General features: G+C 26.8%; 2 protein-coding genes and 1 long non-coding RNA gene across 6 annotated transcripts in view; 1 reads left to right on the top strand and 2 right to left on the bottom strand.

Annotated features, from left to right (window-relative positions):
• LOC142227091 (protein peste-like) overlaps positions 1 to 2,343 on the bottom strand; it is a 71,216-nt gene extending 68,873 nt beyond the window's left edge. For 2 of the 4 annotated variants that reach the window (XM_075297421.1, XM_075297422.1), the window contains exon 1: positions 2,008 to 2,343. The gene's annotated coding sequence lies outside the window, so the exon portion shown is untranslated. The remainder of the gene's footprint in view (positions 1 to 2,007) is intronic. The other 2 variants (XM_075297425.1, XM_075297426.1) reach the window with 1 other exon arrangement.
• A 1,954-nt stretch (positions 2,344 to 4,297) lies between these two features.
• Positions 4,298 to 5,011, top strand: LOC142225244 (uncharacterized). Its single transcript, XR_012719218.1, has 2 exons — positions 4,298 to 4,405; positions 4,471 to 5,011. It is a non-coding gene; the product is annotated as an uncharacterized LOC142225244 (long non-coding RNA).
• A 16,253-nt stretch (positions 5,012 to 21,264) lies between these two features.
• LOC142227090 (uncharacterized) lies at positions 21,265 to 23,212 on the bottom strand. The gene is made up of 3 exons (XM_075297420.1): positions 22,901 to 23,212; positions 21,623 to 22,842; positions 21,265 to 21,458 (listed from the first exon to the last, which is right to left on the bottom strand). Exons 1-3 carry the CDS (start codon positions 22,914 to 22,916, stop codon positions 21,354 to 21,356), a joined length of 1,341 nt encoding a protein of 446 aa, XP_075153535.1. The 5' UTR covers positions 22,917 to 23,212; the 3' UTR covers positions 21,265 to 21,353.
• Positions 23,213 to 24,590: the final 1,378 nt, after the last annotated feature.

The raw sequence follows: 24,590 nt of genomic DNA, 5'->3' as shown, positions 1-24,590 counted from the left end.
TAATTATATATTAAACGAAAAGATGTTTAGATTAAAAAAAACTTACTTGTAATTAGACTAAAATATTTGGGTCAAAATCAATACTCACTTCACTTTAACATATGTTTAGATTTTAATATAAAGGTCATTTATTGTAAGTTTTTTGGTATAATTTTATTTCATTTAGTTAGAATTTATATAAAGGCCATTAATTATTATTATATTTTTTTGTTAAATATTTTTTACATTTGAAAATTCTTTGAAATACTAAATTATTTTTTTTTATACGTGTATGTGTTTAAAATGTCTTAAATATATATATATAAAAACTTTGTTTTTGCTTAATTTTATATTAAACGAAAAGATGTTTAGATTTAAAAAAAACTTACTTGAAATTAGATTAAAATATTCGGGTAAAAATCAACACTCACTTCACTTTAACGTATGTTTAGATTTTTATATAAAGGTCATTTATTATAAGTTTTTTGGTATAATTTTATTTCATTTAGTTAGAATTTATATAAAGGTCATTAATTATTATTATATTTTTTTTTTGGTTAAATATTTTTTACATTTGAAAATTCTTTGAAATACTAAATTTTATTTTTTTTGATACGTGTATGTATTTAAAATGTCTTAAATATATAAATAAAAACTTTGTTTTTGCTTAATTATATATTAAACGAAAAAAATTTTAGATTAAAAAAAACTTACTTGATATTAGATTAAAATATTCTGGTAAAAATCAACACTCACTTCACTTTAACGTATGTTTAGATTTTTATATAAAGGTCATTTATTATAAGTTTTTTTGGTATAATTTTATTTCATTTAGTTAGAATTTATATAAAGGCCATTAATTATTATTATATTTGTTTTTTTTTTTGTTTTTTTTTTTTGGTTAAATATATTTTACATTTGAAAATTCTTTGAAATACTAAATTTTATTTTTTTTGATACGTGTATGTATTTAAAATGTCTTAAATATATAAATAAAAACTTTGTTTTTGCTTAATTATATATTAAGCAAAAACATTTTTAGATTAAAAAAAAACTTGAAATTAGAATAAAATATTTGGGTCAAAATTAACACTCACTTTACTTTAACGTATGTTTAGATTTTAATATAAAGGTAATTTATTATAAGTTTTTGTTTTGTATAATTTTATATCATTTAGTTAGAATTTATATAAAGACCATTAATTATTATAATATTTTTTTTGTGTTAAATATTTTTTACATTTGAAAATTCTTTGAAATACTAAATTATATTTTTTTAATACGTGTATGTGTTTAAAATGCCTTAAATATATATAAATAACTTTGTATTTGCTTAATTATATATTAAACAAAAACATTTTTAGATTAAAAAAAAACTTACTTGAAATTAGACTGAAATATTTGGGTCAATCACTCACTTCACTTTAATGTATGTTTAGATTTTAATATAAAGGTAATTTACTATAAGTTTTTGTTTTGTATAATTTTATTTCATTTAGTTAGAATTTATATAAAGACCATTAATTATTATAATATTTTTTTTTTGTGTTAAATATTTTTTACATTTGAAAATTCTTTGAAATACTAAATTATTTTTTTTTACACTTGTATATATTTAAAATGTCTTAAATATGTATAAAAAACTTTGTTTTTGCTTAATTATATATTAAACGAAAAGAAGTTTAGATTAAAAAAACCTTGAAGTTAGACTAAAATATTTGGGTCAGAATCAACACTCACTTCACTTTAACGTATGTTTAGATTTTAATGTAAAGGACATTTATTATAAGTTTTTTTTTTTTTGTATAATTTTATTTCATTTAGTTAGAATTTATATAAAGGCCATTAATTATTATAATATTTTTTTTTGTTAAATATTTTTTACATTTGAAAATTCTTTGAAATACTGAATTTTATTTTTTTGATACGGGTATGTGTTTAAAATGTCTTAAGTATATATAAATAACTATGTTTTTGCTTAATTATATAATAAACGAAAACATTTTTAGATTAAAACAAAAAACTTACTTGAAATTAGACTAAAATATTTGGGTCAAAATCAACACTCACTTCACTTTAACGTATGTTTAGATATTAATATAAAGGTCATTTATTTTTTTTATTTGTTTTTTTTTTTTTGAATTTTATTTCATTTGGTAATCCATTAAATATTCAATTTTAGATATTTTATATATATATGTATATTTATTTTTTTTTTAATTTAAAAATAGATCTTCTTTAATTAATTGATATTATTTTTAAATCGTGCGATTGTAACTGCTGCTTGCTATTTGCTTCCGTTGGCCATAACAATTCAGTAGTAACTTGTATTATATTCTAACATTGATTATCAACTGAAACATGTTCCTAAACTGACAATTGCATTTATAGACATTATGGCTGGTAGCTAGATCTCAGGAAGTCTTAAGGCGTTCATCAGAAAAAATTCACAAATATGAATTATTTAATAATAAAAACAAGTACAAAGTTATGACGTTTCGATTAAATTATAAGTGTGTACTAAATAATCTGGGGGGACCGATACCTAGTGCGAATTGCAGATTTACAAATTAGATCACAGAAAATAAACAAAAAATAAAAACAGTTGCAACCGTAGTGGGAACGACAAAAAAAATCGAATGATTGTCAATGCGATTTTAAAGCGACCCGATTTGTATGTTTTAATTCAAAGTTAGACGATCGATTGATCTTAGGTAGTGCGAAATATTTTCTTCGCATTCACGTGTTTCACATAGCGACCAACATTTTTGCAAACAACGTCAATGTTAAAACGTTCGATGTTTTTTTTTATTTAATTATAACAACAACATAAAAAACTCTCAATATATTTTTTTATGCTCATGATTTTTTTTGTTTTATTTTTTTACATTAACTTTGATTTATACAACAAATACACAATGCCGCCGTCATTTGCTTGTTCACCGCCTTCGCCGGCAACCGGCTTTTTTCAATGTGCTTTAGTCTCTCAATACCATCATTTGGTCGTTATCGTATGCATAATAGGGTCTATGTTTCAATTTCACATCGTTTCGTTGGGCTTCGATTTGTAAACAACAATAACAACAGCCGTTGACCTAACCTTTCAATCATTTCCGTTTCTCTGCTTTTGAGCACAAACAACAACACAAACGGCAGACAGCATTTGATAGTCAGTCAATGCACATTGCCTTTCCAGCATTATCATTTATTTGTTGCTTCTTTTGTTTCTTTCACAGCATTAAGAAGATATATATACATAGTACAGGGTGGGTGATATGTATTGCAACCAACTTTAGGTTATTATCATATCTAAACTACTAGTCCGAATTTATTCCAGTGACATTTTTTTGATTACAAGCTTACAAAAGAATTTCGATCTATTAGCATTTAGAAAACAAGTTTTACGTGATTGAATTCAAGCGTAATATAAAGAGTGAAGATCAACCAGAAACATTGCAAAAATTACAGTTCGGTGCTGTTTATGGGCTGGTGGCATCATTTGATCGTACTTCTTCAAATAAGATGCGAATCATAACGTAACTGTGAATGGTGAGCGCTACCGTGCCCAACACAACACGCGTGACATTGGAGTTATTGCAAGGCGAAGCAGGATTGGCTTGTCACAAACTGTGAGTTTTGTCACAGTTTATATTGGACAGGAGACTGAACTTAACCCACTAATGCCTCAACTTTTTGCCGGCTGATTAAACATTCAATGTTAACGGCACAAAAGCAAGAAAACGATACAAGAAAAATTTATGCGGTAAAATTCAGTATATGCTGCAAGGCCTCTTGAACAGATTTTACTAAGTTTTCTTTTTATTTTACCCATTTTTGTTGTCTTAAGCTGTGTTTTACTAAAAGCTTCCTTATTTTAAAAAGCCCGCCCAAAGGCGGGATTGGGCATTAGAGGGTTCCCAATAAACACAGGATGAGCGTTTTTCAAATGCAACAACTTTTCAGTTTGATGGTAAATATAATTTTCAACATAAATTCAACTTGACTTGAAATAGCTCATCTTCAATACATCTTCAAATTGTTTGCGAATTACTTTCAATTTGCCAAAATGTTGACGAAATCTTTGAAAAGTTGTTGAAGATAATATGAGAAAACTTTGACAAAACACTACCCTAAAATGCAACGAAAAAACCATGTGGTTTTCAATACTTATTTGTGCAACGAAGTTCGTGGTCAATTGCAAGAAATAAAACAAATGGAAAATTTTAGACAAATAACCAAATAGTTTATAAAAATAGGTAAGTGAAAATAAAAAATGAAATAAAACTTTAAGGAAGTCACTAAATGTATATCTCTTTGCAGAAAACTAAAATTATGGATTCTACGTTTTTGAAAACATTAATAAGCTGACCGGTGAAAAAATGGTGGACAATTAACTGGAACTGTTTCAAATAGTTTATAATAATTGGTACGTCAATATGAAAAATTAAATCAACACTTTAGAGAAGTCACTAAATTTAAATCTCTTTGCAGAAAACCAAAATCTTTGGATGCTACATTCTTGCAAACATTAAGAAGCTGACCAATGAAAAATGAGTGGCTTATCGACAAGAAAAAGTTTCCAGAAACATTACAAGTGCAACCAATTAAAATTGTTAAAAACAACAAATTGTTGAAATCAACAACTTCTGGATGAAAAAGGGGATCACATCGTCAGTTTAATTCATATGCTATTATCAGTTTAAAATGGATATTTTGTGAATTCCTTCTGCTGGAAATCAATTCTAACACGCGGTCCAGTACGTTCCTAATTTCAAATTGCCCGCATGTTAATAAATTTTAATGCTGTTTTATGACACCAAAAGGAAGGAAAACGAATTATCAATGCAAAAGTGTTTACTAATAATGTTTAAGATATTTAAAGTTTTGTTGTTTGTTTTTTTTGTTCTTATTTGTTGATATGTTTAATAAGATTATTATTTATCAATTGGTATTGTAGTGTATTATGTAGTGTAGTGTATTATTATATATTTTATTTTGATGAAAATGAATAAATTATACAAAATTCATAGAATTTTGGCTTTGACTTTCAATTTGAAGCGGGGATATCATTTATACAAATTTAGGTTGAAAAGTATTTGCAACGATGTTAATTTTGAATTTGACTCGCATCGAAAATTGTTTGACAAATTATTGAGTAGCGATGCATTTCAATTTGAGGATAACACTTGAGATATTATTGCTAATGTGTTGAATTTCACTGTTGAGGGTAATGTCTGTTTTTTGTTGAGAACGCGATTTTCTCAACAATTTTTCAACTTGAATATTACCCTAATCCTTTGAAAAAATGTTTGAAAAATTGTTGAAATTTAGCATTTTTCAAACGTTTGTGTTTATTGGGTTAAAGCTAAGAAAGGACGAGAAAAGCCACGTTTACCCTGTACTCGTGCAAAAGGCAATAGGGAAAATTTGGGGACTAAAACCGAAAATTGTGAACATTCCTAAGAATTGAAACTTCTTAGCACATACACGCACAGAAAAACCATGTTTGGACATGGTTGCCGCATTCATTTAATGCTTATTTAGAGCATGTAATTGCCGCGACAACCATGTATTTTGTCTTTGTAAAAATAATTTTCGAGCGGAGAAAAATGTATGGTGGCAATAAGCATTTGAATGGTTCTCAAATACCACAAACATGTTCTATCATTTAAATGATAGAATTTGAGACCATTAAATGGTCGGGAAAATCATGTACCTGACCATTCAATTTTTTTACTTTTTTACAGGGAAAGAAGTATTTTTATAGGTTAAGTATAGACATGTCTAGAACCTTTACATGGCCATAAAGACCATGTACATTATTTTCGTGACCATTTAATTTTTTTGCAGCGAAAATAATTTTATAAAAACATTGAGCAGGTACACACGATTTTCATTTTGCGCGTCTGTCGTGTGTTAATTGTTTCTTGGAATGGACGGAGAATACGGAATTACTGTGTTTTCTGTTAATTTATTTATTCAGAAGTGGCTCGTGGTTTTAGTGAACACAAAAAAGGAAAGTGTAATTGAAAAATTGTATCTGTTTTTTGTTCTGCATTTTGCTATATGCACGGATGAAAAAGACTGTTTTCCATATGTTTGGCTATAAACATTATATGTTTGGAACACAAATTTTTAAACACAATATTTTTGAGTGCAAGCATATAATGTTCATAAACTAGCATAACATGTTTGGGACATATATGTTAATATGTTAGAACATATTATGTTTGGGACATAAAATGTTTGTAAATATAATATGCTTGGATGCAAACATATATTAATTTAGAAATAGTCTATAAACATATATGTGTTTAGTAGCTTGGAGCGCTATTTAACAGGGAGCGATATTGAATTAAGTTGGTGGTTGTTGCTTGTTATTACAAAATTTACATTTTATTTTTCCTTGGGCAATTGATCAGCTACTTCTTTGATCCTTACAAACTGTGTGGTCCGCTGTTCGAATCCTCGTCCGGCAAAAGGTAAAATTAAAATAAAAAAATTTAAAATTTCTTCTACAATGTTTGTATTACAGAAAAAGGTGCTAAGAACTAAAAAATGTCTTGGAATTGAGAAAGATGTGGGGGAATATACAATTAGGCAGAAACAAAATTTTGAGCATTCAGGTCGAAAACCTATGTTGTTAGCACCTATATTACCTGTTTATTTTCATAATTCATTATGATTGTAAATATATAAATAAATAAATAAAATTTTGAGCACAATATTGTTTGGGAGAATTTTTTAAAGCATATAATATTTTTGGGTGCAAAATGTTTCCAAACATATTATATGTTCACAAAATAACATATTGTTTTTTGGAAGACAACATTATTGAATTTGGATGCAAAAATACAAAATGTTTGGAACTTAGACTACCCAAACATATATTGTTTAGACCAATATGCTTTCAAACATATTATATATTGGAAGAGATCAAACATATAAATGTTTGGGCAATACCCAAAAATGTATATGCTTGAAGCAAAATATGTTTGGGAGTATATGTTACAGAAGCGATTTAATAACAAGCAGAGGTAATAACAAGCAACAACCACCAACTTAATTCAATATCGCTCCCTGTTAAATAGCGCTCCAAGCTACTAAACACATATATGTTTATAGGTTATTTCTAAATTAATATATGTTTGCATCCAAGCATATTATATTTACAAACATTTTATGTCCCAAACATAATATGTTCTAACATATTAACATATATGTCCCAAACATGTTATGCTAGTTTATGAACATTATATGCTTGCACTCAAAAATATTGTGTTTAAAAATTTGTGTTCCAAACATATAATATTTATAGCCAAATATATGAAAAACAGTCTTTTTCATCCGTGTACCAAATGGCTCGAAGTCGTGCCACGGTGCTTTTCGCAGTTGAAATGTATCCAAAAAAGCAAAAAAGTGTCAACTGTATCAACCCTGATTGGAAGACATCATTGAAATATTTATTCGTGAGATACCGAACGAAACTACACAGAAAAAATCACAATATTTTCAATTAACATATTGAAAACATAATTAATTGAAAAATTAACTGATGCCATTAAAATGATTGAAAAATTTTAGAGAAAATATTAATTTCCCAATTAAAATTACAATTGAATAAAAAAAAATATTTCCATACTTTTCAATGGTTCAATGAATTTTAACACAAATCTGAAGAAAAATTCAACTATAATTATAATCGGAAATATCAATATGAAAATCTTTGTAAAATTATTTATAATAAAAAATAATTATAAATAAACAAACAATAATACATTAAACAGTTGATTGCCTCAATTAAAAAATTAATTGAGTTTTTCGACCAAAATAAATTATATTTTTAATTGAACCAAAAAAATTAATTAAAAGTTTCGAAAGAACATTCCATGGACATTCCAACAGGACACAGCATCATCGCACTCACCATGCGTCAAACGAAAATAAATTAAAAAGGAGGTAACTCGCTTCATTATTACCACACAATAGCCTCAAAAATCACCGCATCTCAATCGGTTGGACTATTGAGCATTTTGGAGAGTAAGGCACTAAAATAAAACCAAACTTTCGATCCCGGCGCTTCACCGGGATGGGTCATATTACCACAGAGCGACTTTCTTACACCATGTAACGGCTTTGTCGGCCAATTGAAGACCATAAAGTAGCTATTTCAAAAAAATCTAAAATGATTTTAAAATGTAATGTTATTTACGACATTTTTATTTTTGAATAATAAATTAAAAAAATAAAAAAATCCTTTCTTACATTAGATATTAGCCACCCTGTATACATCATTAGTAGCGAGAGCCAATGATGTCTACAATAACTATTCTTATATATTTTTTTTAAACATGATTAGTTTTTGTATTATCAGTAAAATGGTGTGGACAAGTGACATCAAAACATTTTACTTTCTATATTTCATAAACGTTAAAACAAGCAAATTTCAATTGTTGAACATTGTCCAGTTAAAGCTAATCGGAGAAAATAAATTTGCAATTTACTTTCTGCTAACTGGCAGTTAAAGTCTAACAGAGTTACATGAAAATGGTCGTAGGTCGTATGAGAAAATGATTGAAAATAGTTACGAAAATAGTATAGTCGGTCGGGGCCGACTATATTATACCCTGCACCACTTTGTAGATCTAAATTTTCGATACCATATCACATCCGTCAAATGTGTTGTGTGCTATATATAAAGGTTTGTCGCAAATACATACATTTAAATATCACTCAATTTGGACAGAATTTTATAGACTTCTACAAACTCTTTAGACTCAAAATTTAAGTCGGCTAATGCACTAGGGTGGAACACAATGTTAGTAAACAAATATGGGAAACATTTAAATCTGAAGCAATTTTAAGGAAACTTCGCAAAAGTTTATTTATGATTTATCGCTCGATATATATGTATTAGAAGTTTAGGAAAATTAGAGTCATATTTACAACTTTTCGACTAAGCAGTGGCGATGTTACAAGGAAAATGTTGGTATTTTGACCATTTTTGTCGAAATCAGAAAAACATATATATGGGAGATATATCTAAATCTGAACCGATTTCAACCACATTTGGCAGCATAGCTACAATGATAATTCTACTCCCTGTGCAAAATTTCAACTAAATCGAAATCAGAAAAACATATATATCGGAGATATATCTAAATCTGAACCGATTTCAACCAAATTTGGCAGCATAGCTACAATGCTAATTCTACTCCCTGTGCAAAATTTCAATTAAATCGGAGCAAAAAATTGGCCTCTGTGGTCATATGAGTGTAAATCGGGCGAAAGCTATATATGGGAGATACATCTAAATCTGAACCGATTTCAACCAAATTTGGCACGCATAGCTACAATGATAATTCTACTTCCTGTGCATAATTTCAACTAAATAGGAGTCAAAAATTGGCCTCTGTGGTCATATGAGTGTAAATCGGGCGAAAGGTATATATGGGAGATATATCTACATTAGAACCGATTACAACCAAATTTGGCACGCATAGCTATAATGCTAATTCTACTCCCTGTGCAAATTTTCAATTAAATCGGAGTGTAAGATTGGCCACTGTGGTCATATGAGTGTAAATCGGGCGAAAGCTATATATGGGAGCTATATATAAATCTGAACCAATTTCAATCAAATTTGGCACGCATATCTACAATGCTAAATCTACTCCCTGTGCAAAATTTCAACCAAATTGGGCAAAAACTCTAGCTATTAGAACCATATTAGTCCATATCGGGCGAAAGATATATATGGGAGCTATATCTAAATCTGAACCGATTTCAATCAAATTTTGCACAGTTAACTGCACTACTAATTGTACTCCTAGTTCAAAATTTCAAACAAATTGGGCCAAAACTCTGGCTTCTAGGACCATATTAACCCATATCGGGCGAAAGATATATATGTGAGCTATATCTAAATCTGAATCGATTTCAACCAAATTTGGCACGCATAGCTACAATACTAAATCTACTCCCTGTGCAAAAGTTCAACCAAATTGGGCTAAAACTCTGGCTTTTAGGACCATATTAGTCCATATCGGGCGAAAATATATATGGGAGCTATATCTAAATCTGAACCGATTTCTTCCAAAATCAATAGGGTTCTATTCTGACCCAAATTAGGAACATGTGCCAAATTTGAAGGCGATTGGACTTAAATTGCGACCTAGACTTTGATCACAAAAATGTGTTCACAGACAGACGGACGGACGGACGGACAGACGGACAGACGGACATGGTTATATCGACTCAGGGATCCACCCTGAGCATTATTGCCAAAGACACCATGTGTCTATCTCGTCTCCTTCTGGGTGTTACAAACATATGCACTAACTTATAATACCCTGTTCCACAGTGTGGCGCAGGGTATAAAAATAATTGAGTTGTGCAATCAACATAAATTAAATTTTTAATTGAATAAATTAAAAAACTTAATTAAGTTTTGTAATCAACATCATTAACTAACACTTTTTATTGAATCAATTAAAGAATTAATTGAAAAATTGCTAATGGAATCAATTTTTTTAATAAAGTATTTTTTTCTATTACGTTTTTAAGTAAAAAAATAAATTTTTAATTTAATAAGTTAGAAAACTTAATTAAGTTTTGTAATCAACATCATTAACACTTTTTATTGAATCAATTAGAGAATTAATTGAAAAATTGCAAATGAAATTAATTTTTTAATAAAGTATTTTTATACCCTGCGCCACACTGTGGAACAGGGTATTATAAGTTAGTGCATATGTTTGTAACACCCAGAAGGAGACGAGATAGGCACATGGTGTCTTTGGCAATAATGCTCAGGGTGGGTCTCTGAGTCGATATAACCATGTGCGTCTGTCCGTCCGTCCGTCTGTCTGTGAACACATTTTTGTGATCAAAGTCTAGGTCGCAATTTAAGTCCAATCGCCTTCAAATTTAGCACATGTTCCTAATTTGGGTCAGAATAGAACCCTATTGATTTTCAGATTTAGATATAGCTCCCATATATATCTTTCGCCCGATATGCACTAATATGGACCCAGCAGCCAGAGTTTTATACCGATTTGCTTGAAATTTTGTACAAACATAACACTTAGTATAGTCAAGTGTGCAAAATTTGCTTGAAATCGGTTCAGATTTAGATATAGCTCCCATATATATCTTTCGCCCGATATGGACTAATATGGTCCTAAAAGTCAGAGTTTTGGCCCAAATTGGTTGAAATTTTGCACAGGGAGTAGATTTAGCATTGCAGCTATGCGTGCCAAATTTGGTTGAAATCGATTCAGATTTAGATATAGCTCCCATATATATCTTTCGCCCGATATGCACTTATATGTACCCAGAAGCCTGAGTTTTATCCCGATTAGCTTGAAATTTTGCACAAGGAGTACAATTGGTAGTATAGTCATGTGTGCCAAATTTGATTGAAATCGGTTCAGATTTAGATACAGCTTCCATATATATTTTTCGCCCGATATGGACTTATATGGCCCCAGAAGCCAGAGTTTTGCCACAATTTGGTTGAAATTTTGCACTAGGTGTACAATTAGTAATATAGTCATGTGTGCCAAATTTGATTGAAATCCGTTCAGATTTAGATATAGCTCCCGATTTACACTCATATGACCACAGAGGCCAATTTGTTGCTCCGATTTAGTTGAAATTTTGCACAGGGAGTAGATTGTAGCTATGCGTGCCAAATTTGGTTGAAATCGGTTCAGATTTAGATATAGCTTCCATATATATGATTTTCTGATTCCGACAAAAATGGTCAAAATACCAACATTTTCCTTGTATTTTATTGTATTAGAGTCATAAAGTTGTAAAAATGACTCTAATTTTCATAAACTTCTAATACATATATATATCGAAAATTTAGATCTACAAAGTGGTGCAGGGTATAATATAGTCGGCCCCGCCCGTCTTTAGACTTTCCTTACTTGTTTTTTTCTTAGATTTTTTGTGACAATAAAAATAGAATGTCTTTTGAAAATTGCATGTTTTAATTTAAGAACAATGTACTTTTAAATGGTTTTCGAAAATGAAAATACTCCCAAACATATAATATTTTTAGAGTCAAAATGCTTTCCAACAGATCCAAAAATATATGTACTTACGGCAAAATATATTTGAGACATACTTATGGTAGAAAAGAGATGTTGCCTAGGAAACACACGTATAAACTTTAAATTTAAATACGGAACAACCGAATGACAAAACTTTCCTTAAAATTAGTTTAAAAATTTTTTTAAAATACCATTATATTACTGCCTTATTTTTATGAATCAGAAATTTTGCATTGCTAATGGTGTTTTCTTTTCTGAAAAAAGTGCTTTGCCTTCATTTTGTCTGTACAGAATGCGCATTTTTAAAATGTTACCAGAAACCTAAAAAAATGCTATCATTTCAGCGGGCAGAAAAGAATTCAAAGAAGGAAACAGGGCAATCGCAGCACTCTCATTTGTTGGCAGTGCTGAAAATGCCCGTAATTTGCCTCTATGCGTGGCGCTATTTTCACAACAGAATTCGAAGCCTTTTCGCACTTTTGCCTGTTTTTTTTAGAAAAGAACCTAAAGAGTACATTTTCCGGGCAAAATGCAAAAAAAGTGTGCATTTTTTACAAGAAAAGAAAACGCCATAAGTGTAAACATTTTTGTTTTATCGAAACAGCAGTTGCAGTTTTGCTATTTCAATAGAGAAAATTGCTGAAGTTTTTTTTAAATATTATTTTTTTAATACCATATTATCACGTTTTCTTTTAAGAATATTGTCCTCACATCTTCAGAAATGGTTTGTGGATAATAGGAAGACACAAGATGATATATTAAACATGTTTAATATGATAATTACTTAATAACTACAAGTTATTGTCTTATCTACTATACTTTATTAATTTATTTTAATGCTAGAACAAGTGAATCGTTGTTGTTGTTGTTTTTTTTTTTTCTTAAACAACTACAATATTTTTTTTGGGCCAATTTATAGTCCGATTGTGTATTTAATTCCAATCTTTCTCATTAAAATCTTGATTTTTTTTATATGGACATCAGCAACCTCGTATTGAATGGACTTTACATTACAAACATGTACGACAAGTACAAATTACTATTTACGGCTAAAAATAGAACCTCGAATATGCCGGTTGATATATTAAAAAATAAAAATAAAAAATGCAAAATAAACTAAAGTCAAACAATTAGGTAAACCTTTTGTAATGGATTCTTCCTCCTCGACACAGTCAAGTTATTGCCCTTTGCTCTTATTGGTAGATCGATTAGATTAATCTGGATTGTTTGTGCTGATTTTTTGTCACTCAATATAATTACAGATTCACTTTTACTTGATTTTAATTGGGGTCGGTACTATTGTTTATTTAAGACATAATTTGAAATAAATCGGTCATGTTTATATGTACTCGAGACATTGTGAAGAGATGATAGCTTATAAATCTATTTACAAACTCAAGAATAAAAATTACATACAAATGTAATTTAATTTATTTTAAATTTATTTCAGCTTTTTATAAATACAAAATCTCACTTTTCGTAAAGGAAATCTTAGGAAATAAATTTGTCACACATCATTATATGTTTCCCAACTTTTCTAAATTTAAATATATGTTTAATATGTTATTGTGAAATTTACATTTTTTTAAATATTTGTTTCGCTTTCACCTTACAAATTATATATAAAGGAATGTATGGCGTGTGAATATAAAAACTGCAATATACACATTAAAAATGTGCTTATATAAAATAAAATTATCCAAAGCTCTTACTTACCCTACTCATAGAGAACTCCATATGGATTAGAAATGCTTTCGTCAAACAGATATTAAGCTAAATTTAACGCATACTATACTATGAATTTATTTAATTTATAAACAAAATTTGTGTATTTTAGAAAACAAATAAAAATTGGTTAATAAGGTAAAGGCAAATGGTACGCAATGTTTTGAATGAAGTTTTGGAAATATATAGAAATAAAATTTTGTCACAAATTTCTATAGAAATAAAACTTTGACAAAATTTTCTATAGAAATAAAATTGTCCATAGAAATAAAATTTGGACAATATTTAATATAGAAATAAAATTTTGACAAAATTTTCTATAGAAATACAATTTTGACGAAATTTCCTACAGAAATAAAATTTTGACAAAATTTTCTATAGAAATAAAATTTTGACAAAATTTTCTATAGAAATAAAATTTTGACAAAATTTTCTATAGAAATAATATGTTGACAAAATTTTCTAAAGAAATAAAATTTTGACAAAATTTTCTATAGAAATAAAATTTTGTCAAAAATTTCTATAGAAATAAAATTTTGACCAAATTTTCTATAGAAATAATATGTTGACAAAATTTTCTAAAGAAATAAAATTTTGACAAAATTTTCTATAGAAATAAAATTTTGACAAACTTTTTTATAGAAATAAAATTTTGACAAAATTTTCTATAGAAATAAACTTTTGACAAAATTTTTAATAGAAATAAAATTTTGACAAAATGTTTTATAGAAATAAATTTTTGACAAAATTTTTTATAGAAATAAATTTTTGACAAAATTTTTTATAGAAATAAAATTTTAACAAAATTTTCTATAGAAATAAAATTTTGAGAAAATTTTTATAGAAATAAAATTTTGAGAAAATTTTCTATAGAAATAAAATTTTGACAAAATTTTCTATAGAAATAAAATGTTGACAAAATTTTCTGTGAAATTAAAATTTTGACAAAATTTTCTATAGAAATAAAATTTCTACAGAAATAACATTTTGACAAAATTTTCTATAGAAATAAAATTTTGACAAAATTTTCTATAGAAGCAAATTGTTGACAAAATTTTGACAAAATTTCCTATAGAAATAAAATTTTGACAAAATTTTCTATAGAAGCAAATTGTTGACAAAATTTTCTACAGAAACAAAATTTTGACAAAATTTCATATAGAAATAAAATTTTGTCAAAAATTTCTATAGAAATAAAATTTTGACCAAATTTTCTATAGAAATAAATTTTTGACAAAATTTTTAATAGAAATAAAATTTTGACAAAATGTTTTATAGAAATAAATTTTTGACAAAATGTTTTATAGAAATAAATTTTTGACAAAATTTTTTATAGAAATAAAGTTTTGACAAAATTTTCTATAGAAATAAAATTTTGAGAAAATTTTTATAGAAATAAAATTTTGAGAAAATTTTCTATAGAAATAAAATTTTGACAAAATTTTCTATAGAAATAAAATTTCCTATAGAAATAAAATGTTGACAAAATTTTCTGTGAAATTAAAATTTTGACAAAATTTTCTATAGAAATAAAATTTCTACAGAAATAATGTGTTGACAAAATTTTCTAAAGAAATAAAATTTTGACAAAACTTTCTATAGAAATAAAATTTTGGCAAAATGTTTTATAGAAATACATTTTTGACAAAATTTTTTATAGAAATAAATTTTTGACAAAATTTTTTATAGAAATAAATTTTTGACAAAATTTTTTATAGAAATAAAATTTTGACAAAATTTTCTATAGAAATAAAATTTTGACAAAATTTTCTATAGAAATAAACTTTTGACAAAATTTTTAATAGAAATAAAATTTTGACAAAATGTTTTATAGAAATAAATTTTTGACAAAATGTTTTATAGAAATAAATTTTTGACAAAATTTTTTATAGAAATAAAATTTTGACAAAATTTTCTATAGAAATAAAATTTTGAGAAAATTTTTATAGAAATAAAATTTTGAGAAAATTTTTTATAGAAATAAAATTTTGACAAAATTTTCTATAGAAATAAAATTTCCTATAGAAATAAAATGTTGACAAAATTTTCTGTGAAATTTAAATTTTGACAAAATTTTCTACAGAAATAAAATTTTGACAAAATTTTCTATAGAAATAAAATTTTGACAAAATTTTCTATAGAAGCAAATTGTTGACAAAATTTTCTATAGAAATAAAATTTTGTCAAAAATTTCTATAGAAATAAAATTTTGACAAAATTTTCTAAAGAAATAAAATTTTGACAAAATTTTCTATAGAAATAAACTTTTGACAAAATTTTTAATAGAAATAAAATTTTGACAAAATGTTTTATAGAAATAAATTTTTGACAAAATGTTTTATAGAAATAAATTTTTGACAAAATTTCCTATAGAAATAAAATTTTGTCAAAAATTTCTATAGAAATAAAATTTTGACCAAATTTTCTATAGAAATAATATGTTGACAAAATTTTCTAAAGAAATAAAATTTTACCAAAATTTTCTATAGAAATAAAATTTTGACAAACTTTTTTATAGAAATAAAATTTTGACAAAATTTTTTATAGAAATAAATTTTTGACAAAATTTTTTATAGAAATAAAATTTTGACAAAATTTTCTATAGAAATAAATTTTTGACAAAATTTTTTATAGAAATAAATTTTTGACAAAATTTTTTATAGAAATAAAATTTTGACAAACTTTTTTATAGAAATAAAATTTTGACAAAATTTTCTATAGAAATAAACTTTTGACAAAATTTTTAATAGAAATAAAATTTTGACAAAATGTTTTATAGAAATAAATTTTTGACAAAATTTTTTATAGAAATAAATTTTTGACAAAATTTTTTATAGAAATAAAATTTTGACAAAATTTTCTATAGAAATAAAATTTTGAGAAAATTTTTATAGAAATAAAACTTTTGAGAAAATTTTCTATAGAAATAAAATTTTGACAAAATTTTCTATAGAAATAAAATTTCCTATAGAAATAAAATGTTGACAAAATTTTCTGTGAAATTTAAATTTTGACAAAATTTTCTATAGAAATAAAATTTCTACAGAAATAAAATGTTGACAAAATTTTCTATAGAAATAAAATTTTGACAACATTTCCCAGCAAAAACTAGGTAACCACATCTCATTACAATTGACATTACCAGGAGTAAAGCTGTCATTACACGTTGCATTACATTGCGGCGAGTTATAATGACTAACTTGTAATGACAAAAATAAATACTTCTCGGTAATTTTCGAATTGTTATTCTCAAATTTTAGGCAGTTGTAGTTAATATAATTATTCACATAATCGAGCACTTACATAAAAAATCAAAAAGAATATGTAATGTAACGGTAATTCTGAAGATTTTTCCGTTAAAAATTTTTTATCACAAATATTTCATAATAATTGTGTTTAATGACATTATCATATTATGTTTTAAATAAATGCTTTCTTATACCTCATTGACATTACACTTCCAAAATGCGCTTAAACTAAATTTCAAATGGCATTTGCCTTATAAAAAAGAGACTTAAAATCCACTTTTAGTAGATTTCGAACCTTATGTGAATTGGCTATTGGATATATTATAACGTAATTCACGAATCCAACTCCCTTAACCCTCTAATGCCCCAATTTTTTTGCCAGCTGATTAAATTTTCAATGTTAACGACACAAAAGCAAGAAAACTAAACAAGAAAATTTTATACGGTAAAATTCAGTATATGCTGCAAAGCCTCTTGAACAGTTTCAACTAAGTTTTCTTTTTATTTTACCCATTTTTGTTGTCTTAAGGAGTGTTTTACTAAAAGCTTCATTATTAAATGAAGCCCGCCTAAAGGCTGGATTGGGCATTAGAGGGTCAAACAACCTACATTTATTTCTATTTTAAGTGTGAAATTATTTTGAGTGTAATCTTATTTAGATTATTTATTAGATTTTTGTTTATTTATACAATATTCGTTTCTATTCAAGTAGTTCTCCTATTACAGCACCACTCACCATATTTTGATCCATTGTAATCGGCAATAGAAACCAATATTTTCGAAATTTGGTTGCCTGAGACAAAAAGTGGTTATTTTGCCACTTATTGTCTCATATAATCACCTAATATGTAATGGCTACGATTAGGTGATTACATATTAGGTGATTATATGCTTTAAATGCACTACTTATTTTATGGCCGAAAGTATGCCTGGGGAGAAGTACTTTCCTCCTAGGACATGCGTATGTAAATGTAATCCGAAGCGATGCCAATTAGTAAGTGGTTATTAATTTTTAAATAGGCTTACCTACAAGATTACCGGGAAATGAGAGCTTTTGCTGGGTTCCAATAGAAATAAAATTTTTACAAAATTTTCCATAGAAATAAAATTTTGACAAAATTTTCTATAGACATAAAATTGACAAAATTTTCTATAGAAATAAAATTGACAAAATTTTCTATAGAAATAAAATTTTGACAAAATTTTTTATAGAAATAAAATTTTGACAAAATTTTCTATAGACATAAAATTGACAAAATTTTCTATAGAAATAAAATTGACAAAATTTTCTATAGAAATAAAATTTTGACAAAATTTTCTATAGAAATAAAATTTTGACAAAATTTTCTATAAAAATAAAATTTTGACAAAATTTTCTATAGATATAAAAGTTTGACAAAATTTCCTATAGAAATAAAATGTTGACAAAATTTCCTATAGAAATAAAATTTGGACAAAATTTTCTATAGAAATAGAATTTTGACGAAATTTTCTATAGAAATAAAATTTGGAGAAATTTTTTTATTAAAAAAAATTTTGACAAAATTGTTTATAAAAATAAAAATTTTTTATTAGCTACTTTTATTTAAACAAAATAGCAAACGATCTTTGCTATTTCAGAAAACAATGACTGCTTTCCTTTTTTCACCTGAATTTTTGCTTTTCTAACACCTGTCGAAATAAAATGCTGACAAACTTTTCTATAGAAATAAAATTTTGACAAAATTTTTTATAGAAATAAAATTTTGACAAAATTTTCTATAAAATAAAATTTTGACAAAATTTTCTATAGAAATACAATTTTAAAAAAATTTTCTATAGAAATAAAATTTTGACAAAATTTTCTGTAGAAACAAAATGTTGACAAAATTTTCTATAGAAAAAAATTTTTGACAAAATTTTCTATAGAAATAAAATTTTGACAAAATTTTCTATAGAAATAAAATTTTGACAAAATTTTCTATAGAAATAAAATTTTGACAAAATTTTCTATAGATATAAAAGTTTGACAAAATTTCCTATAGAAATAAAATGTTGACAAAATTTCCTATAGAAATAAAATTTGGACAAAATTTTCTATAGAAATAGAATTTTGACGAAATTTCTTATAGTAATAAAATGTTGACAAAATTTTCTATAGAAATAAAATTTGGAGAAATTTTTTTATTAAAAAAAATTTTGACAAAATTGTTTATAAAAATAAAAATTTTTTATTAGCTACTTTTATTTAAACAAAATAGCAAACGATCTTTGCTATTTCAGAAAACAATGACTGCTTTCCTTTTTTCACCTGAATTTTTGCTTTTCTAACACCTGTCGAAATAAAATGCTGACAAACTTTTCTATAGAAATAAAATTTTGACAAAATTTTTTATAGAAATAAAATTTTGACAAAATTTTCTATAAAATAAAATTTTGACAAAATTTTCTATAGAAATACAATTTTAAAAAAAATTTTCTATAGAAATAAAATTTTGACAAAATTTTCTGTAGAAACAAAATGTTGACAAAATTTTCTATAGAAAAAAATTTTTGACAAAATTTTCTATAGAAATAAAATTTTGACAAAATTTTCTATAGAAATAAAATTTTGACAAAATTTTCTATAGATATAAAAGTTTGACAAAATGTCCTATAGAAATAAAATGTTGACAAAATTTCCTATAGAAATAAAATTTGGACAAAATTTTCTATAGAAATAAAATTTTGACGAAATTTTTTATAGGTGGTGTTGGATCATTTTCACCATCTTGTCTTTGAGGGATCGTTTTCTGTACGTGTAGCCAGGTTATGGAACTCGCTACCTCACCACCTTAAAAATTTCTCTATTACTCCTTTTACATTTAAAAAGAATTTCTTAAATTATTTATCTACTCTATAATGCAAATATTTATCATCTCACTGACAATTTCAAACTCAATGCGTTTTAATTTCTTGTTTTTTTTTTAGTTTCGTTTTAATTATAAAGTTAAGTTTTTATTTGGAATACTAGAGCTCTATTGATTGAATTTCTATCAACATGTTGTCCAGAAGGGCGTTGGTTGATTAAATAAATAATAAAATGTTGACAACATTTTCTATAGAAATAAAATTTTAAAATGTCGACAAAATTTTTTATAGAAATAAAATGTTGACAAAATTTTCTATAGAAATAAAATTTGGACAAAAGTTTTTATAGAAATTAAATTTTGACAAAATTTTTTATAAAAATACAATTTTATATTTGCTACTTTTATTTAAACAAAACAGCAAACAATCTTTGCTATTTCAGCAAACAATGACTGCTTTCCTTTTTTTCAGATGAATATTTGCGTTTCTAACACCTGTCACTCCTAACGAATTGATATTTCAGCAAACTGCAAATTAATTGAATTCAATTAATTTTTAATCACGAAAATGATAGCATCAATCACATAATTAATTAGAAATAAAAATATAATTGATTAAAAACTTAATTGATTTCTTTGCCACTTTCAATTAATTTTTATAATTGGTTCAATTAAAAATTTAATTTTTTGATCGAAAAACTCATTTTTTTTAATTGAACCAATCATTTACTATTTAATACTATGATGAAATAATTTTCTTGTAATTTTATAAGAGTTTAAACATTCTTAAAATTATAATATAGATTTTTTTCTTTAGATTTGAGTTAAAATTGAAAAAACCAATTATTTTCGAGAAAGATGTTTAAAATAATATTCTTGTATTTAATTAAAATATTAATCTAATTATACAATTATTCTTCGAGCTTTATGGACAGATATAGATTAAGGAACATGGTTAATAGAGCCATTGAAAAGAAAACGCCAGATACCAATCTATACACGCCTGGACTGTACATGTTTCGGTTCGGGCGAATGAACCTTTCCACAGCCTTTAGTGTAGATCTGGCTGGGAGAGATAACTCAATTTTGGGCCCTTTTTATGCTAACTCCTTATGGAGAAAGCATTTGGGAAATTTCCTCTTACAAATTGAACCATATTTTAATTATTTAATTTGTTTAAAAACTTAATTGTATCAGTTTTTAATTGACTACTTCAATCAACTTTTTAATTGAACATTACTTACTAACAATCTTTTACAAAACTTACTTTCTTTTACAAAAACTAAAAAATTTATCTTGTTTTTGAGGAAATCCCATGTTTCAGCATTAATTATTGTATAAGGAAAGCATCTGATTTCTCGAATCCTTTTGAGGGTTGCAGAAAAATTCAGCCTATTATTCGTTGACAATAAAAAGAAAATATTTGCTATTTTTTTAATATTTTATTTTTCACTTTATAGTCTAATACATGCATGTATTTGGTATATATTTACATTTTCTATAAATATAATTTAGGTAGTAAAAGTAAATTTAAGAACTCCTGGTGGATTTGAATCTTGAAGAGATTGTTTAAAGTCAAGTTTGAGAAACCGATTATTGTACATATAACGTGGATCCTAAAAGAGAATTTTAAATTAAAATAATTTAATAAAATATCTGAATAAATATTTATAGTAGAAGCCAATAAAATTTCGCTCCAAATAGACATACAAAAAATTAATACAAGACTTTTTCTACTCCATACTGTAAAATGCATTTTCATATATAAAGACATACTTACCTCCAATATCATTTTATCTATTTCAGTATCTTTTAGCCACATTTCCAATCCTGTCGTTCGCCATTTTTGTTTTTTCATCATATCCATACATCGCCATATCACCAACTCCGTAATACCCTTGCGGCAACTGGTCAAATTGATCAATTTCAATTTGATGCAATTTTGTACAAAACTCAATATACCACGCTCGCTTTCCAAATCACAGGAGCACAGATGGATTTCTTCCAATTCGGAGAATTGTTTACTTATTTCCCTCAGCATATGATCACGTATACCTTCAATGTCGTAGCCTCGACATTCATAAAATGAAAGTTTTCTCAAGTGTCTCATATGATGTAGTTCACGAAAAAATCTATCAAAATTATGCAAGACTCCATTGAATTTAAAGGCCTCAATTTGTTTGAGATTAGTTTTTGATATTCTTTCGAGGACATCAAAGACGAAATTTTTCGAATATATTGATAGCTTCTTGAGTAGGGGCATACGTAAAATATCATTGACAATATCGGTGTCGAAACACAAATGGTAATCTGCAATCTTAATATGTTCCAGAGTGGGACACTTTTTGAGTTCTATCAAATCACAACAGTTAATTTCATCACAGTCTTCCATAATATCAAATTTTCGCAGTTTTAATTCTTGAAATACTTCTTGGAAATTTTCCGATTCGAGGCACTGACATGAATCCAAGGATAATTGTTTCAGAGACGTTAACTTGGATAAATATTTACCAGTTATTTGACATGATCTTAATTTCAGAGATCTTATTTTGGGAAATATTCTACTGAGCATATTAACATCTTCATCTAAGAATTGATTTTCTTGACCCCTGCCAAGTTCTTCTTCCTCACCAGAGTTTACAAGACCCGACGAGTTCGCACCCATCCAACTGAAACATTCAGTCTGAGTGAACACCAAATCGTTTAACAATCGTATATATCTTATATCACAGTGTCTGATAATCAGTCTATTCATGTGTGGTGCAACTTCCTGCATAAACTCCACAAATGTCTCATCATCTATATTCTCTAGAAGCTCGGGGTATATGACCACATGATTCAATTTGCAGCGCCAAAGGACTTTGATAATCTGCTTGAATCTTGTATGTAATCTGGATATCTGGTACTGTTGAATAACATCCAATCGACGCAAAATCATTTCCAAGCAATCATCGTTTAAATCCAATATGTGGGCCATTGTCGGTTGTATATGGGATATTTCTACAACAATGGAAGGCGTAATATAATCTACGAATTGCAAGAATATTAATTCACTTACCTTTTGATGTTACCATGACTGGCTTAAAGGCTTAGATTTTCACAGTTTTCAGTTTTTATTTAATTCACACGGCCAAACAAATCCTTGTTGTCATGATTTGTTCAACTTACGACACAAATATCTTTTTGGATTGCAGACTTTTAAATATGAAACAGCTGTTAATAATATCTTGAATTAATTATTTCCATTCACTTGGGAATTGTATTTTATTCTCTTCGCAATTTTCCTCAAACATCTGAAGATTTCTCTTTGATGAAAAGGATTCAGGATCAAAAACTAGAATAATTAGCGATTGCCAGAGTTGCCAAATAAATTTTAGAAAAAATCGCAACCTATGTAGAAAATGACACTGTGGCCAATGGCGAATGCTGTTATTTTAATAGGTCTGCTCACGTATTTTTAGAATACCATATTAACAAAATTATTGGCAAAATAAAATAATATTATATTTAAATCAAAATCCACTTTAACTAGATTTCAACTTTCAGTTGCCCTATACCCTTCCAGCCTTTCAAAGTTCCATTTCATCCTCATCGCTACCACAGACTCGTAAGTGGTACTGCAACAATCGCCAACTGTGATGGGGGAAGCGTATCAAAGAGTACAAAATGTACATAAATATATTTTGCCATCACTATTCTTACAAAAGCCATTTTATATTTTGTGAAATACCAAGCGCAACTAACTTCTTATAATTTATTTAAATAAAAACGAAAATGAAGTGCTGAAAACATAGTTATTACGCTTTCAAAGTTCCATTTCATCCTCATCGCTACCACAGACTCGTAAGTGACACTGCAACAATCGCCAACTGTGATGGGGAAAGCGTATTAAAAAGTATGAAATGTACATGAAAGTATTTTGCCATCACTATTGTTACAAGAGCCATTTTATATTTTGTGAAACACCAAGCGCAACTAGCTTCTTATAATTTATTTAAATAAAAACGATAATGAAGTTCCGAAAACATAGTTATTTCGCTTAAAATTGTGAAAGGTATATTGGTGAACAATTTTTGACTTTCCAAATGGAATAAAGTGATAGTTTTTCAATTTTTTTTCAGACACGCTGTCTCCATTGGGAATAAAAGCACTGGCTGACACTACAACATGTAAATTGCAACTTAACATCAATCTGTTATTAATGCATAAAAATATGTTAAATGTGATGTGATAGTCTTATAAATGTTATAGTTATGAGAATTTATAAATGTTTAATAAAATTAATAAACATCTAAACAACCCTGTTTTACCTGATCACAATGATTATTTTACAACTATCTTAAAATGCACTTTCTCTGATTGTTTGAAGGGGCTCTTATTGGAGTCGTTCTAAATTTATTAAAAAAGGCACCTACTAATTGCACTCATGAGATACTTTTTTGTAGTAACTTGGCGCGGTACAACTTCTCAATAGTGACGTAGCTTTTCCGAGGAGTTTTGGACGTATTGGGGATTCTCAGAAGCGCCGTCAGATTCAAAAAATGTTGGCAGGGTATATATCCTAAATTTGAAAGAGGAATTTAACTGCTAAAAATTTTTCAGTTAAAGTTAACCGTAGAGAAGATATCTGCAATTTATTTTCTGTTAACTGGCGGTTAAAGCCTAATGCTTAGTACTAAGTTCGTTTCTGCGAAAAACAAATATCTTCATCTATAGGTAAGTACTATGTTCGCTTTTCGCGTTGAAAT

The sequence above is a fragment of the Haematobia irritans genome, chromosome 2 (assembly GCF_050003625.1).
Source record: "Haematobia irritans isolate KBUSLIRL chromosome 2, ASM5000362v1, whole genome shotgun sequence".
Classification (NCBI taxonomy): domain Eukaryota; kingdom Metazoa; phylum Arthropoda; class Insecta; order Diptera; family Muscidae; genus Haematobia; species Haematobia irritans.
The sequence above is the reverse complement of the archived record's forward strand: the minus strand, read 5'-3'. Positions and strand labels throughout refer to the sequence as shown.

Coding starts and splice junctions, on each gene's coding strand:
- LOC142227090 (XM_075297420.1), bottom strand. Junction 21,459..21,622: donor TAGATAAAATGATATTGGAG/GTAAGTATGTCT, acceptor ATTCTCTTTTAG/GATCCACGTTATATGTACAA.